The following is a 13,031-nucleotide window of genomic DNA, read 5'->3' on the forward strand; positions in this document are numbered from 1 at the left end:
GACCTTCCTGGGTGGAATACAGAGGACGGGGACATCTCTCTGGTGGGTTCCCATTACTGGATCCATCTGTAGGAAACACACACACTGACTGAATACATTGTTTCTATGTGTTTATCAGATGATGGGGGATCTAGGTGGAGCCTCCGTACTGCTCTCTCCTTTACAATAAAGTCTCCTCTTACCCGGTGATGTGAGGGGCGGCTGATTGTCCATCATGACGTCCTTGTAGAGATCCTTGTGTCCTTCTAAATACTCCCACTCCTCCATGGAGAAATAGAAAATATTCTGACACCTTTTATGATTCTGACACGTACAATGATACATACATCTAGAATTTTCTCAGCACTGTTTTCCTCTGTTGTCAGGCAGCGAGGTGGAGGCATTCTGATGTCCCATGAAGACGGCTGTTGGGTGTTAACGGCTCACCTGCTATTTTCTTCACTATTTTATAATCCTGAGTAAAAACACAGAAAGTAAAAATTGGCACTCATGACCTCCCATAATCCTCCTCCTCTCTTCCTTAAATTCTGTGTTTTTATTACACAGGTAACTGTGATGTCATATGTTCTCCTAGAGTCCTCCTCAAATCCACCGGATCTGTATAGAGGAGGACTTTCCTCTCTGCTTAAAAATAATGAGCTGAGAATTTTATGGACTGACCTGGGATGCCCAATGACTGTGTAATGTAGGAGAAGTAACATGACATCATAAACCAGAGGCTCTGGATGGACAGTTGGATAAATGGTTCTATATTTAGGATGTATCCGGTCTATAAACCAGAGGCTCTGGATGGACAGTTGGATAAATGGTTCTATATTTAGGATGTATCCGGTCTATAAACCAGAGGCTCTGGATGGACAGTTGGATAAATGGTTCTATATTTAGGATGTATCCGGTCTATAAACCAGAGGCTCTGGATGGACGGTTGGATAAATGGTTCTATATTTAGGATGTATCCGGTCTATAAACCAGAGGCTCTGGATGGACGGTTGGATAAATGGTTCTATATTTAGGATGTATCCGGTCTATAAACCAGAGGTTCTCTATGGACGGTTGGATAAATGGTTCTATATTTAGGATGTATCCGGTCTATAAACCAGAGGTTCTGGATAGACGGTTGGATAAATGGTTCTATATTTAGGATGTATCCGGTCTATAAACCAGAGGTTCTGGATGGACGGTTGGATAAATGGTTCTATATTTAGGATGTATCCGGTCTATAAACCAGAGGTTCTGGATAGACGGTTGGATAAATGGTTCTATATTTAGGATGTATCCGGTCTATAAACCAGAGGTTCTGGATGGACGGTTGGATAAATGGTTCTATATTTAGGATGTATCCGGTCTGTAAACCAGAGGTTCTGGATGGACGGTTGGATAAATGGTTCTATATTTAGGATGTATCCGGTCTATAAACCAGAGGTTCTGGATGGACGGTTGGATAAATGGTTCTATATTTAGGATGTATCCGGTCTATAAACCAGAGGTTCTGGATGGACAGTTGGATAAATGGTTCTATATTTAGGATGTATCTGGTCTATAAACCAGAGGCTCTGGATGGACAGTTGGATAAATGGTTCTATATTTAGGATGTATCTGGTCTATAAACCAGAGGCTCTGGATTAAAATTTGGATATATTATTTCATATACACATAATACAATAGCGAATTCTATGTTTATATATGTTTTTTTGCAGTAGCATCTGCTGGAGATAAAAGACGTCACAGTGACTATGGAGGAAGAGGACGGACATGACGGGGGCGGGGAGATTACTGGGTGTAAATATAAAATAATATCTTATTACCTCCTCTTCTGCCAGTTCCAGCAATGTCTCCTCTGTACTCGCCTCTCACCCGGAACTTCCTGTTTTACTATACCTCACTTCCTAGCAGTGCCTTACATCACTTCCTGTCTTGATCTAGAATGACTTCCTTTGCATTCCTTTGACCATAAATGAGATCACCTTTCGTCTGCAAAGTGTAAATCTTCAAGCCGTGTTGTCTTTCAATAGTTTGACAGCCAGTTCTTGGTGCTCTCTTTTTTGTTTTGTTGACTTCAGCAATGCAGTTGATACGGTTCCATGTAACGATCTCGTAAAGAAGCTGTACGATCTAGGACTTAACCCTTGGGTAGTTGAGTGGATACGCAGTTGGATAAAGGATAGATATCTGAGTGTGGTTGTAAATGGGGTTCACTCAGAACAGAGAACAGTCATTATTGGTGTACCCCAAGGCTCCATACTGGGTCCTGTTCTATTTAATCTGTATGTAAGTGATATATTCCTTCTGGCTCCAGATCCTGCTTGCTGTTCTACTACGCTAATCTCTGGCTCCCTGATGTTTTGGCTTGTCTGACTATCCGTTACGGTTCCTGAACTCTGGCTATGTTTTGACTACGTTTACCTTTTTATTAGTATTATTAAACAAGTGTGATTTAACTATACTTCTGCCTCGCTCTGATTCATGGTTTCTGACAGGAAGATGATTTGGGCTTCATGGAAGATTGGACAAAGCAGTGGAAGCTCCAGTTTACTGTTTCTAAATGTAAAATAAAGCATCTAGGGCAAAATAATCCTTTGCTACAGTACAATATTGGGGGCACAGTGTTGGCCAGAACTACAGAGGAAAAAGATTTGAGGGTACTTATTTCAGATGATTGCAAAATGAACAGTGTGGTCAGGCAATGGGAAAAATAAATAGAATTCTAGGATGTATTGCCAGATGGGTCACCAGCAGGAGGAAGGAGGTCCTGATTCCTCTATATAGACCTTTATATCACTAGAGGGGTCACCAGCAGGAAGAAGGAGGTCCCATTCCTCTATATAGATCTTTATATCAATAGAGGGGGCACCAGCACGAGGAAGGAGGTCCTGATTCCTTCATATAGATCTTTATATCACTAGAGGCGTCACCAGCAGAAGGAAGGAGGTCCTGATTCCTCTATATAGATCTTTATATCGATAGAGGGGGCACCAGCAGGAGGAAGGAGGTCCTGATTCCTCTATATAGATTTTTATATCACTAGAGGGGTCACCAGCTAGAGGAAGGAGGTCCTGATTCCTTCATATAGATCTTTATATCACTAGAGGGGTCACCAGCAGAAGGAAGGAGGTCCTGATTCCTTCATATAGATCTTTATATCAATAGAGGGGGCACCAGCAGGAGGAAGGAGGTCCTGATTCCTCTATATAGACCTATATATCACTGGAGGGGTCACCAGCAGGAAGAAGGAGGTACTGATTCCTCTAAATAGATCTTTATATCACTAGAGGGGTCACCAAGAGGAGGACAGAGGTCCTGATTCCTCTATATAGATCTTTATATCATTAGAGGGGTCACCAGCAAGAGAAAGGAGGTCCTGATTCTTCTATATAGATCTTTATATCACTAGAGGGGTCACCAAGAGGGGGAAGGAGATCCTGATTCCTCTATATAGATCTTTATATCACTAGCAGGGTCACCAGCCGGAGGAAGGAGGTCCTGATTCTTCTATATGGATCTTTATATCACTAGAGGGATCACCAGCCGGAGGAAGGAGGTCCTGATTCTTCTATATAGATCTTTATATCACTAGCAGGGTCACCAGCCGGAGGAAGGAGGTCCTGATTCTTCTATATGGATCTTTATATCACTAGAGGGATCACCAGCCGGAGGAAGGAGGTCCTGATTCCTCTATATAGATCTTTATATCACTAGAGGGGTCACCAGCAGGAGGAAGGAGGTCCTGATTCCTTCATATAGATCTTTATATCACTAGAGGGGTCACCAGCAGGAGGAAGGAGGTCCTGATTCCTCTATATAGATCTTTATATCACTAGAGGGGTCACCAGCAGAAGGAAGGAGGTCCTGATTCCTCTATATAGATCTTTATATCAATAGAGGGGGCACCAGCAGGAGGAAGGAGGTCCTGATTCCTCTATATAGATTTTTATATCACTAGAGGGGTCACCAGCAGAAGGAAGGAGGTCCTGATTCCTCTATATAGATCTTTATATCAATAGAGGGGGCACCAGCAGGAGGAAGGAGGTCCTGATTCCTCTATATAGATCTTTATATCAATAGAGGGGTCACCAGCTAGAGGAAGGAGGTCCTGATTCCTTCATATAGATCTTTATATCAATAGAGGGGGCACCAGCAGGAGGAAGGAGGTCCTGATTCCTCTATATAGACCTATATATCACTGGAGAGGTCACCAGCAGGAAGAAGGAGGTACTGATTCCTCTAAATAGATCTTTATATCACTAGAGGGGTCACCAAGAGGAGGACAGAGGTCCTGATTCCTCTATATAGATCTTTATATCATTAGAGGGGTCACCAGCAAGAGAAAGGAGGTCCTGATTCTTCTATATAGATCTTTAGATCACTAGAGGGGTCACCAGCCGGAGGAAGGAGGTCCTGATTCTTCTATATAGATCTTTATATCACTAGAGGGGTCACCAAGAGGGGGAAGGAGATCCTGATTCCTCTATATAGATCTTTATATTACTAGCGGGGTCACCAGCTGGAGGAAGGAGGTCCTGATTCTTCTATAAGGATCTTTATATCACTAGAGGGGTCACCAGCCGGAGGAAGGAGGTCCTGATTCTTCTATATGGATCTTTATATCACTAGAGGGATCACCAGCCGGAGGAAGGAGGTCCTGATTCCTCTATATAGACCTTTATATCACTAGAGGGATCACCAGCAGGAAGAAGGAGGTCCCGATTCCTCTATATAGACCTATATATCACTGGAGGGGTCACCAGCAGGAAGAAGGAGGTACTGATTCCTCTAAATAGATCTTTATATCACTAGAGGGATCACCAGAAGGAGGAAGGAGATCCTGATCCCTCTATATAGATTTTTATATCACTAGAGGGGTCACCAAGAGGAGGACAGAGGTCCTGATTCCTCTATATAGATCTTTATATCAATAGAGGGGTCACCAGCTGGAGGAAGGAGGTCCTGATTCCTCTATATAGATCTTTATATCACTAGAGGGGTCACCAGCCGGAGGAAGGAGGTCCTGATTCTTCTATATGGATCTTTATATCACTAGAGGGGTCACCAGCCGGAGGAAGGAGGTCCTGATTCCTCTATCTAGATCCTTAGTTAGACCTCATTTAGAATACTGTGCGCATTTCTGGAGACCAGACCTGGGAGCTCAGTGTGCAAATATTTATTCACCAATCATCTAAGAATTATCGTAATATCCCAAAAAAAACTCAGGACAGAATAATACTATTATTGAAACCACACAGGATGTATATATATCGTCAATGGTTTTCACTGCATTTTACAATATATAGAGACAGTACAGTTAAAATAAAAGAGGGTTAGTAGGGTCCTGCTCACAGGAGCTTACAATCTAAAGGGCGGGTGAAGTGATACAAACGGGTAATACTTGTGAAAGGGATTAGCTGATAGAGAAAGAAAAAGTTCAGTTATTAGGAGGAGGTGGAGATGAATTTTTAACAAATTAAACATTTCCCGCACCCTCAACATGGATGACGTTCACTTTGCCGTTTACGAAGGTCCCCTTTGTGACGGAAACATTTCCCACACCCTTAACATGAACTAAGGACGGTCACCCGTGTGAGTTCTCTGATGGGTAAGGAGCACTTTTTTTTGCGTGAAACATTTCCCGCACTCTGAACATGAATAAGGACGTTCACCCGTGTGAATCCTCAGATGTTTAAGAAGATCTCCTTTCTGAATGAAACGCTTCCCGCACTCCGAACACGAATAAGGGCGCTCACCCGTGTGAATTCCCTGGTGTATTGTAAGGTGTTCTTTCTGTCGAAAAGATTTCCCGCACTCCGAACATGCATAGAGACGCTCACCCGTGTGACCTCTTTCGTGCTTAACGAGATCTCCTTTGTGAATGAAACACTTCCCGCACTCTGAACACGAATGGGGACGCTCACCCGTGTGACTTTTCTGGTGTGTGACAAGCACTTGTTTTTGAGTGAAACATTTCCCGCACTCCGAACACGAAAAGGGACGTTCGCCCGTGTGAATTCGCTGATGTTTAAGAAGGTCTCCTTTCTGAATGAAACATTTCCCGCACTCTGAACATGAAAAGGGACGCTCGTCCATGTGAATTTTCTGGTGTCTCAAAAGGTCTGCTTTCTGAATAAAGCATTTCCCGCACTCTGTACACGCATAGGAACGCTCACCTGTGTGAATTTTCTGATGTTGAAGAAGGTGTTCTTTGTGAGCGAAACATTTCCCGCACTCTGAACATGAATGGGGACGTTCCCCGGTGTGACTTTTTTTGTGTCTAAGTAGTGCCCAGTTTTTTGTAAATGATTTCCCACACAATGAACATGAGAAGGAACTCCCCCCTGTGTGAATCTCTTCCTGGTTTAGAGAAGATACATTGGAAAAAGTTGGATTTATTAAAGTATCTGTATTGTGAGATCTCGGGGTCCTGGGATGGGATTTATCGGAAGATTCCTCGGGATTGGAGGGATCCATTGATCTTTCCAATTGGTCAGGTCTGTGATGTCTGTTATCTTTAATGGGATTTACTTCTGAAGGAGGTCGTGTGAAGCCATTATCTTCTACAGTATAATCTGGAGATAAAATCTGGAGATGTTCCTCAGAGGAATTCTGGGCATGTTTACCTATTGAAAAGCAATTTTAAAATAAATGTGAGCAGATTTCAAACCTTTTATTTAGGATTCAAGTTGGTCTACAACTAAATATTTTTTAAGATTTCTGGCAGAGAACTGGATGCAATTAGGACCAAAGATTATGGACACATATTGAGGAATGGAGATGGACCTTTCATATGATGTACAGTATCTCCTCCTCATTTGTTGGGAACATGACATTATATTGAGGAATGGAGATGGACCTTTCATATGGTGTACAGTATCTCCTCCTCATTTGTTGGGAACATGATGTTATATTGAGGAATGGAGATGGACCTTTCATATGGTGTACAGTATCTCCTCCTCATTTGTTGGGAACATGACGTTATATTGAGGAATGGAGATGGACCTTCCATATGATGTACAGTATCTCCTCCTCATTTGTTGGGAACATGACATTATATTGAGGAATGGAGATGGACCTTTCATATGGTGTACAGTATCTCCTCCTCATTTGTTGGGAACATGACGTCATATTGAGGACTGGAGATGGACCTTTCATATGGTGTACAGTATCTCCTCCTCATTTGTTGGGAACATGACGTTATATTGAGGAATGGAGATGGACCTTTCATATGGTGTACAGTATCTCCTCCTCATTTGTTGGGAACATGACGTTATATTGAGGAATGGAGATGGACCTTTCATATGATGTACAGTATCTCCTCCTCATTTGTTGGGAACATGACATTATATTGAGGAATGGAGATGGACCTTTCATATGGTGTACAGTATCTTCTCCTCATTTGTTGAGAACATGACATTATATTGAGGAATGGAGATGGACCTTTCATATGATGTACAGTATCTCCTCCTCATTTGTTGGGAACATGACGTTATATTGAGGAATGGAGATGGACCTTTCATATGGTGTACAGTATCTTCTCCTCATTTGTTGAGAACATGACATTATATTGAGGAATGGAGATGGACCTTTCATATGATGTACAGTATCTCCTCCTCATTTGTTGGGAACATGACGTCATATTGAGGAATGGAGATGGACCTTTCATATGGTGTACAGTATCTCCTCCTCATTTGTTGGGAACATGACGTTATATTGAGGAATGGAGATGGACCTTTCATATGGTGTACAGTATCTTCTCCTCATTTGTTGGGAACATGACGTTATATTGAGGAATGGAGATGGACCTTTCATATGGTGTACAGTATCTCCTCCTCATTTGTTGGGAACATGACGTTATATTGAGGAATGGAGATGGACCTTTCATATGGTGTACAGTATCTCCTCCTCATTTGTTGGGAACATTGGTAGTAATGTAAATATGATTGTTTCCTCTCAGGAGACTAGGAGTTATTTTTTTATATGGTGTACAATAACCCCAATACATAGGCAACGGGGTGGGTACATTGATGATGATTGTTGTTTTTACTATCAGCAGTTAATTTTAAAAGACATATACCTTTTCTCAATGAATGTAATAATTTAAAAAACATACTTTTTGCGAAGAGAAACAAAATAAAAATGTGAACCATTTCTGCATTTACTGTTTATGACTTACTTGTGTCCTCATGTAGAGAAGATTCCTCCTGTTTACTTTCCATAATCATCTCCCCCTCCTCCATAGACTGCTGATCTCCACTCACCAACCTCTCTTCTTCTTCTTCCTCTTTGATCTCAACTTTGATGATTTTCAGTTCTTCACCCTAAACCCGCCCAAAAAAAATATAACAAGAAGTTAGATAGAAGATGTCCTCTCATAAACTGAAAATATTTTTGAGTTCTAGTTGATCAGTCCCACCTACCTGATGATGGTGGGGGATGGTGTGACCTTCCTGTGTGGAATCCCGGGAATACAGAGAACGGGGACATCTCTCTGGTGGGTTCCTGGTATTAGGTGATTCCATCATAATGTCCTTGTAGAGATCCTTGTGCACTTCAAGAAGCTCCTTTCTTGCACTACGCTCCTCATCCTCCTCTTTATACTCTTCTTTAACAACAACAATATTATATTCCCCAAGGTTTCCACTCTGAAAATATAATAAAATATTCAATGTAACAAACATGCGTGTATATAAATCATAGCTACCTATAATCATTAATCACCTACCTGATGATGGTGGGGGATGGTGTGACCTTCCTGTGTGGAATACAGAGGACGGGGACATCTCTCTGGTGGGTTCCCATTACTGGATCCATCTGTAGGAAACACACACACTGACTGAATACATTGTTTCTATGTGTTTATCAGATGATGGGGGATCTAGGTGGAGCCTCCGTACTGCTCTCTCCTTTACAATAAAGTCTCCTCTTACCCGGTGATGTGAGGGGCGGCTGATTGTCCATCATGACGTCCTTGTAGAGATCCTTGTGTCCTTCTAAATACTCCCACTCCTCCATGGAGAAATAGACAGTGACATCCTGACACCTTATAGGAACCTGACACACACAATGATACAGTCACCTACAATCTTCTTGCCACTGGTTACCTCTGTCATCAGGCACTGAGGTGGAGACACCGTGTTGGGTGATGGGTCCTATGAAGACGGCTGTTGGGTGTTAACGGCTGACCTGCTATTTTCTTCACTATTTTATGATTCCTGAGTAAAAACACAGAAAGTAAAAATGATCTCTCGTGATCTCCCATAATCCTCCTCATCTCTCCCTTAGGTCTGTATTTTTATTACAAAGCTAACTGTGATGTCATGTGACCTCCTAGAAATCCTCCTCACATCCACCGGATCTATATAGAGGAGGACTTTCCTCTCCGTTAACAAATGATAAGCTGAGATATATCCGGACTGTCCTGGGATAAATAATGTCTGTATGATGGAGGATATGTAACATGAAATTGTTGTGAGCACAGTGGCCGGGAATGTCTATGTTGTGAGCCCCGTCCTAATATTGTCACTGGACACGGCGTGTACTGTACACATTGATGTCACCCGGACAGCCAACTCCACCAATATAGGTCTGGGTGTATCTGTGCTGTGGGAAGCAGCTCTACATGGACAGTTGGATAAATGGTTCTATATTTAGGATGTATCCGGTCTATAAACCAGAGGCTCTGGATGGACAGTTGGATAAATGGTTCTATATTTAGGATGTATCCGGTCTATAAACCAGAGGCTCTGGATGGACAGTTGGATAAATGGCTCTATATTTAGGATGTATCCGGTCTATAAACCAGAGGCTCTACATGGACAGTTGGATAAATGGTTCTATATTTAGGATGTATCCGGTCTATAACGCAAAGGCTCTGGGTGGACAGTTGGATAAATGGTTCTATATTTAGGATGTATCCGGTCTATAAACCAGAGGCTCTGGATGGATAGTTGGATAAATGGTTCTATATTTAGGATGTATCCGTTCTATAAACCAGGGGCTCTACATGGACTGTTGGATAAATGGTTCTATATTTAGGATGTATCCGGTCTATAACGCAAAGGCTCTGGGTGGACAGTTGGATAAATGGTTCTGTATTTAGGATGTATCCGGTCTATAAACCAGAGGCTCTGGATGGACAGTTGGATAAATGGTTCTATATTTAGGAGGTATCCGGTCTATAAACCAGAGGCTCTGGATGGACAGTTGGATAAATGGTTCTATATTTAAGATGTATCCGGTCTATAAACCAGAGGCTCTACATGGACTGTTGGATAAATGGTTCTATATTTAGGATGTATCCGGTCTATAAACCAGAGACTCTGGATGGACAGTTGGATAAATGGTTCTATATTTAGGATGTATCCAGTCTATAAACCAGAGGCTCTGGATGGATAGTTGGATAAATGGTTCTATATTTAGGATGTATCCGGTCTATAAACCAGAGGCTCTGGGTGGACAGTTGGATAAATGGTTCTATATTTAGGAGGTATCCTGTCTATAAACCAGAGGCTCTGGATGGACAGTTGGATAAATGGTTCTATATTTAGGATGTATCCGGTCTATAAACCAGAGGCTCTGGATGGACAGTTGGATAAATGGTTCTATATTTAGGATGTATCCGGTCTATAAACCAGAGGCTCTGGATGGACAGTTGGATAAATGGTTCTATATTTAGGATGTATCCGGTCTATAAACCAGAGGCTCTGGGTGGACAGTTGGATACATGGTTCTATATTTAGGACATATCCAGTCTATAAACCAGAGGCTCTGGATGGACAGTTGGATAAATGGCTCTATATTTAGGATGTATCCGGTCTATAAACCAGAGGCTCTGGATGGACAGTTGGATAAATGGTTCTATATTTAGGATGTATCCGGTCTATAAACCAGAGGCTCTGGATGGACAGTTGGATAAATGGCTCTATATTTAGGATGAATCTGGTCTATAAACCAGAGGCTCTGGATGGACAGTTGGATAAAGATAAATACCTCTCTCACTCTATATATATATATATATATATATGCAATAAATATATTTTTGGATCATCTGTTGGCGGTAAAAGAAGTCACAGTGACTATGGAGGAAGAGGACGGACATGACGGGGGGATTACTGGTTGTAAATATAAAATATTATCTCATTACCTTCTCTGCTGCCAGTTCCAGCAATGTCTCCTCTCTACTTCCTCCCAACTCTTCTCTCACCTGGAACTTCCTGTTTATACTATGACATCACTTCCTGCATGTCCCTCTTATCACTTCCTGTCTTTGCGTTCCACTGACAATACATAGAATTGGAGTTCTTTTCGGTAAAACTTTCACAATAATATACAATATATATTTTAATGTCTTTAAAGCAGAACTTTACCCATAACAACTTGATTAAAAAACGAACATTCCACATTAGCAATTATGCTGCCAAAATAAGTGTGTACTGTAAATGATCTCCAGCATTGTTCCTGTTTCTTCTTCCTGGAGGCTGCCATTTTGTTGAATCCCAGAGCCCCTGAGCAGCAGTAAACCTTTAGGCTGTCAGCAGATTGGCCTCTACATATTATTTTATATATATATACTGTATATAATCCCCGGATCAACAATCTTCTGTGTTATTACCTATAAACGTAAATAATAATCAATTATATAATGCATGGGTACTCAACCTATGGTCCTCCAACTGCTGTGAAATTAGAAATCCCAAGAAGCATTGCAAAGCGCTGATAATTACAAGCATGACTACTAAAAAGGGAAGCATGATGGGAATTGTAGTTTGGCAATAGCTGGAGGGCCACAAGTTGAGCACCCATGATATCATTTCTTTTTGCGATGGAGAGAAAAAAAAAAAGCAACTGGGACCCGATTGCTCCCCCGTTTTAGGTCCAATGGGCCCCAAACTTTGCATGCATACTGGGAATAAAATTAGAGGGAATAAAATTCGACAACATTACTAAGAAGAGGAGGTTGCGGAGATAGAGTATGATAAATTGTTCTCCATGGAAAAAGGGTGCCAAGGGTGACAAGACAAAGGTAGCCATTTTGTATCATCAGCATCTCCGCAAAGCAGGTATTCTGGAGCAGAGAGATGTTTCCAGATGTTCAGTCAAAGTTCTCCTATAGAAGTAGAACCCACCAAAGTGAGGATGAGGAAGGCGTGGGAACTGAGTACATCCGTCTTTTTTCCCTATTGATACTAGGGGGACATGTTCATCAGCTCTGTTGGCTCAGAACCCACTGGGACCCTGGTGCACCCATTTACAGTACAGAGAAGTCTTATCAGAAGTGGTCTTCAAGAAAGCAACCACAATACCAACTCTCACCAATACACCTGCACCACCACCACCACCACCTCACCCGCAGTTCTCTCACCCCACATTTGTACAAACCCCTTCCATAACACCATATGGCCTCAAGCCCTCTTCTAATTTCCTTGGCTGAGCCACCACCATCACTTAGCGTATGCACACTTCTCTCTATGACTCTAGGAAGTGCACCCCCTGGACCCCCAGTCACCCTCACCCTCCCTTCCTGCTTTAAACACTAGAGGGGCATTAGAGTGTAAGCTCCTCTGGTACAGAGACTGATGTGACTGGCTCAGTGTTCTTTGTACAGCACTGCGGTATATCTCAGAGCTATATAAATGTATAATATTAATAATAGTGTGTGACTGTGGGGGGGGGGGGGGGGGTAGGGTTGCCACCTGTCCAGGATTCACCCGGACAGTTCGGGTTTGGAATCATGCGTCCGGGTTTTAGACTGCCTGAAACCCGGACACATTATTTAGACTGGACTATGGCTTCCCAGCAGGGTTGCTGGCTGCAGTTGTCTAGGCTGAGAGTGTCTGTTACACTCTTTCACACAGCACGAACAATCCACCCCCAAACACATGCACAGATGGGAGAGGACTCGATCAGCACATCATCCTCCCACCCCTACCCCTCTGTGTCTGCCCACACTCCAAACCCCGGTGCTGTGCCTCAGAAAAGGAAAGTTGGGGCCGGAAACTTAAATTCAGCAGCCTCAGATACATCTGGATGAGAGGTGCTGACTG

General features: G+C 42.4%; 1 protein-coding gene across 1 annotated transcript; it reads right to left on the reverse strand.

Annotated features, from left to right (window-relative positions):
* Positions 1–5,143: 5,143 nt before the first annotated feature.
* Positions 5,144–11,285, reverse strand: LOC143955799 (uncharacterized). The gene is made up of 5 exons (XM_077465919.1): positions 11,132–11,285; positions 8,711–9,200; positions 8,406–8,630; positions 8,162–8,306; positions 5,144–6,608 (listed from the first exon to the last, which is right to left on the reverse strand). The coding sequence occupies exons 3-5, from the start codon at positions 8,508–8,510 to the stop codon at positions 5,557–5,559; spliced, it is 1,302 nt and encodes a 433-aa protein (XP_077322045.1). The 5' UTR covers positions 8,511–8,630; positions 8,711–9,200; positions 11,132–11,285; the 3' UTR covers positions 5,144–5,556.
* Between the last annotated feature and the right edge of the window lie 1,746 nt (positions 11,286–13,031).

The sequence above is a fragment of the Lithobates pipiens genome, unplaced genomic scaffold (assembly GCF_037356315.1).
Source record: "Lithobates pipiens isolate NorthernLeopardFrog02 unplaced genomic scaffold, aLitPip1_a1.2 Scaffold_35, whole genome shotgun sequence".
Taxonomy (NCBI): Eukaryota; Metazoa; Chordata; class Amphibia; order Anura; family Ranidae; genus Lithobates; species Lithobates pipiens.

What these genes read in the sequence shown, in the direction of transcription:
- LOC143955799 (XM_077465919.1), bottom strand. Translation starts at nt 8,510, where the DNA reads ATGATGGAATCACCTAATACCAGGAACCCACCAGAGAGATGTCCCCGT. An exon ending in CCATCCCCCACCATCATCAG is followed by an intron (nt 8,307 to 8,405) that starts GTAGGTGGGACT and finishes GGGCGGGTTTAG; the next exon opens with GGTGAAGAACTGAAAATCAT. An exon ending in TTCTCTACATGAGGACACAA is followed by an intron (nt 6,609 to 8,161) that starts GTAAGTCATAAA and finishes GCTTTTCAATAG; the next exon opens with GTAAACATGCCCAGAATTCC.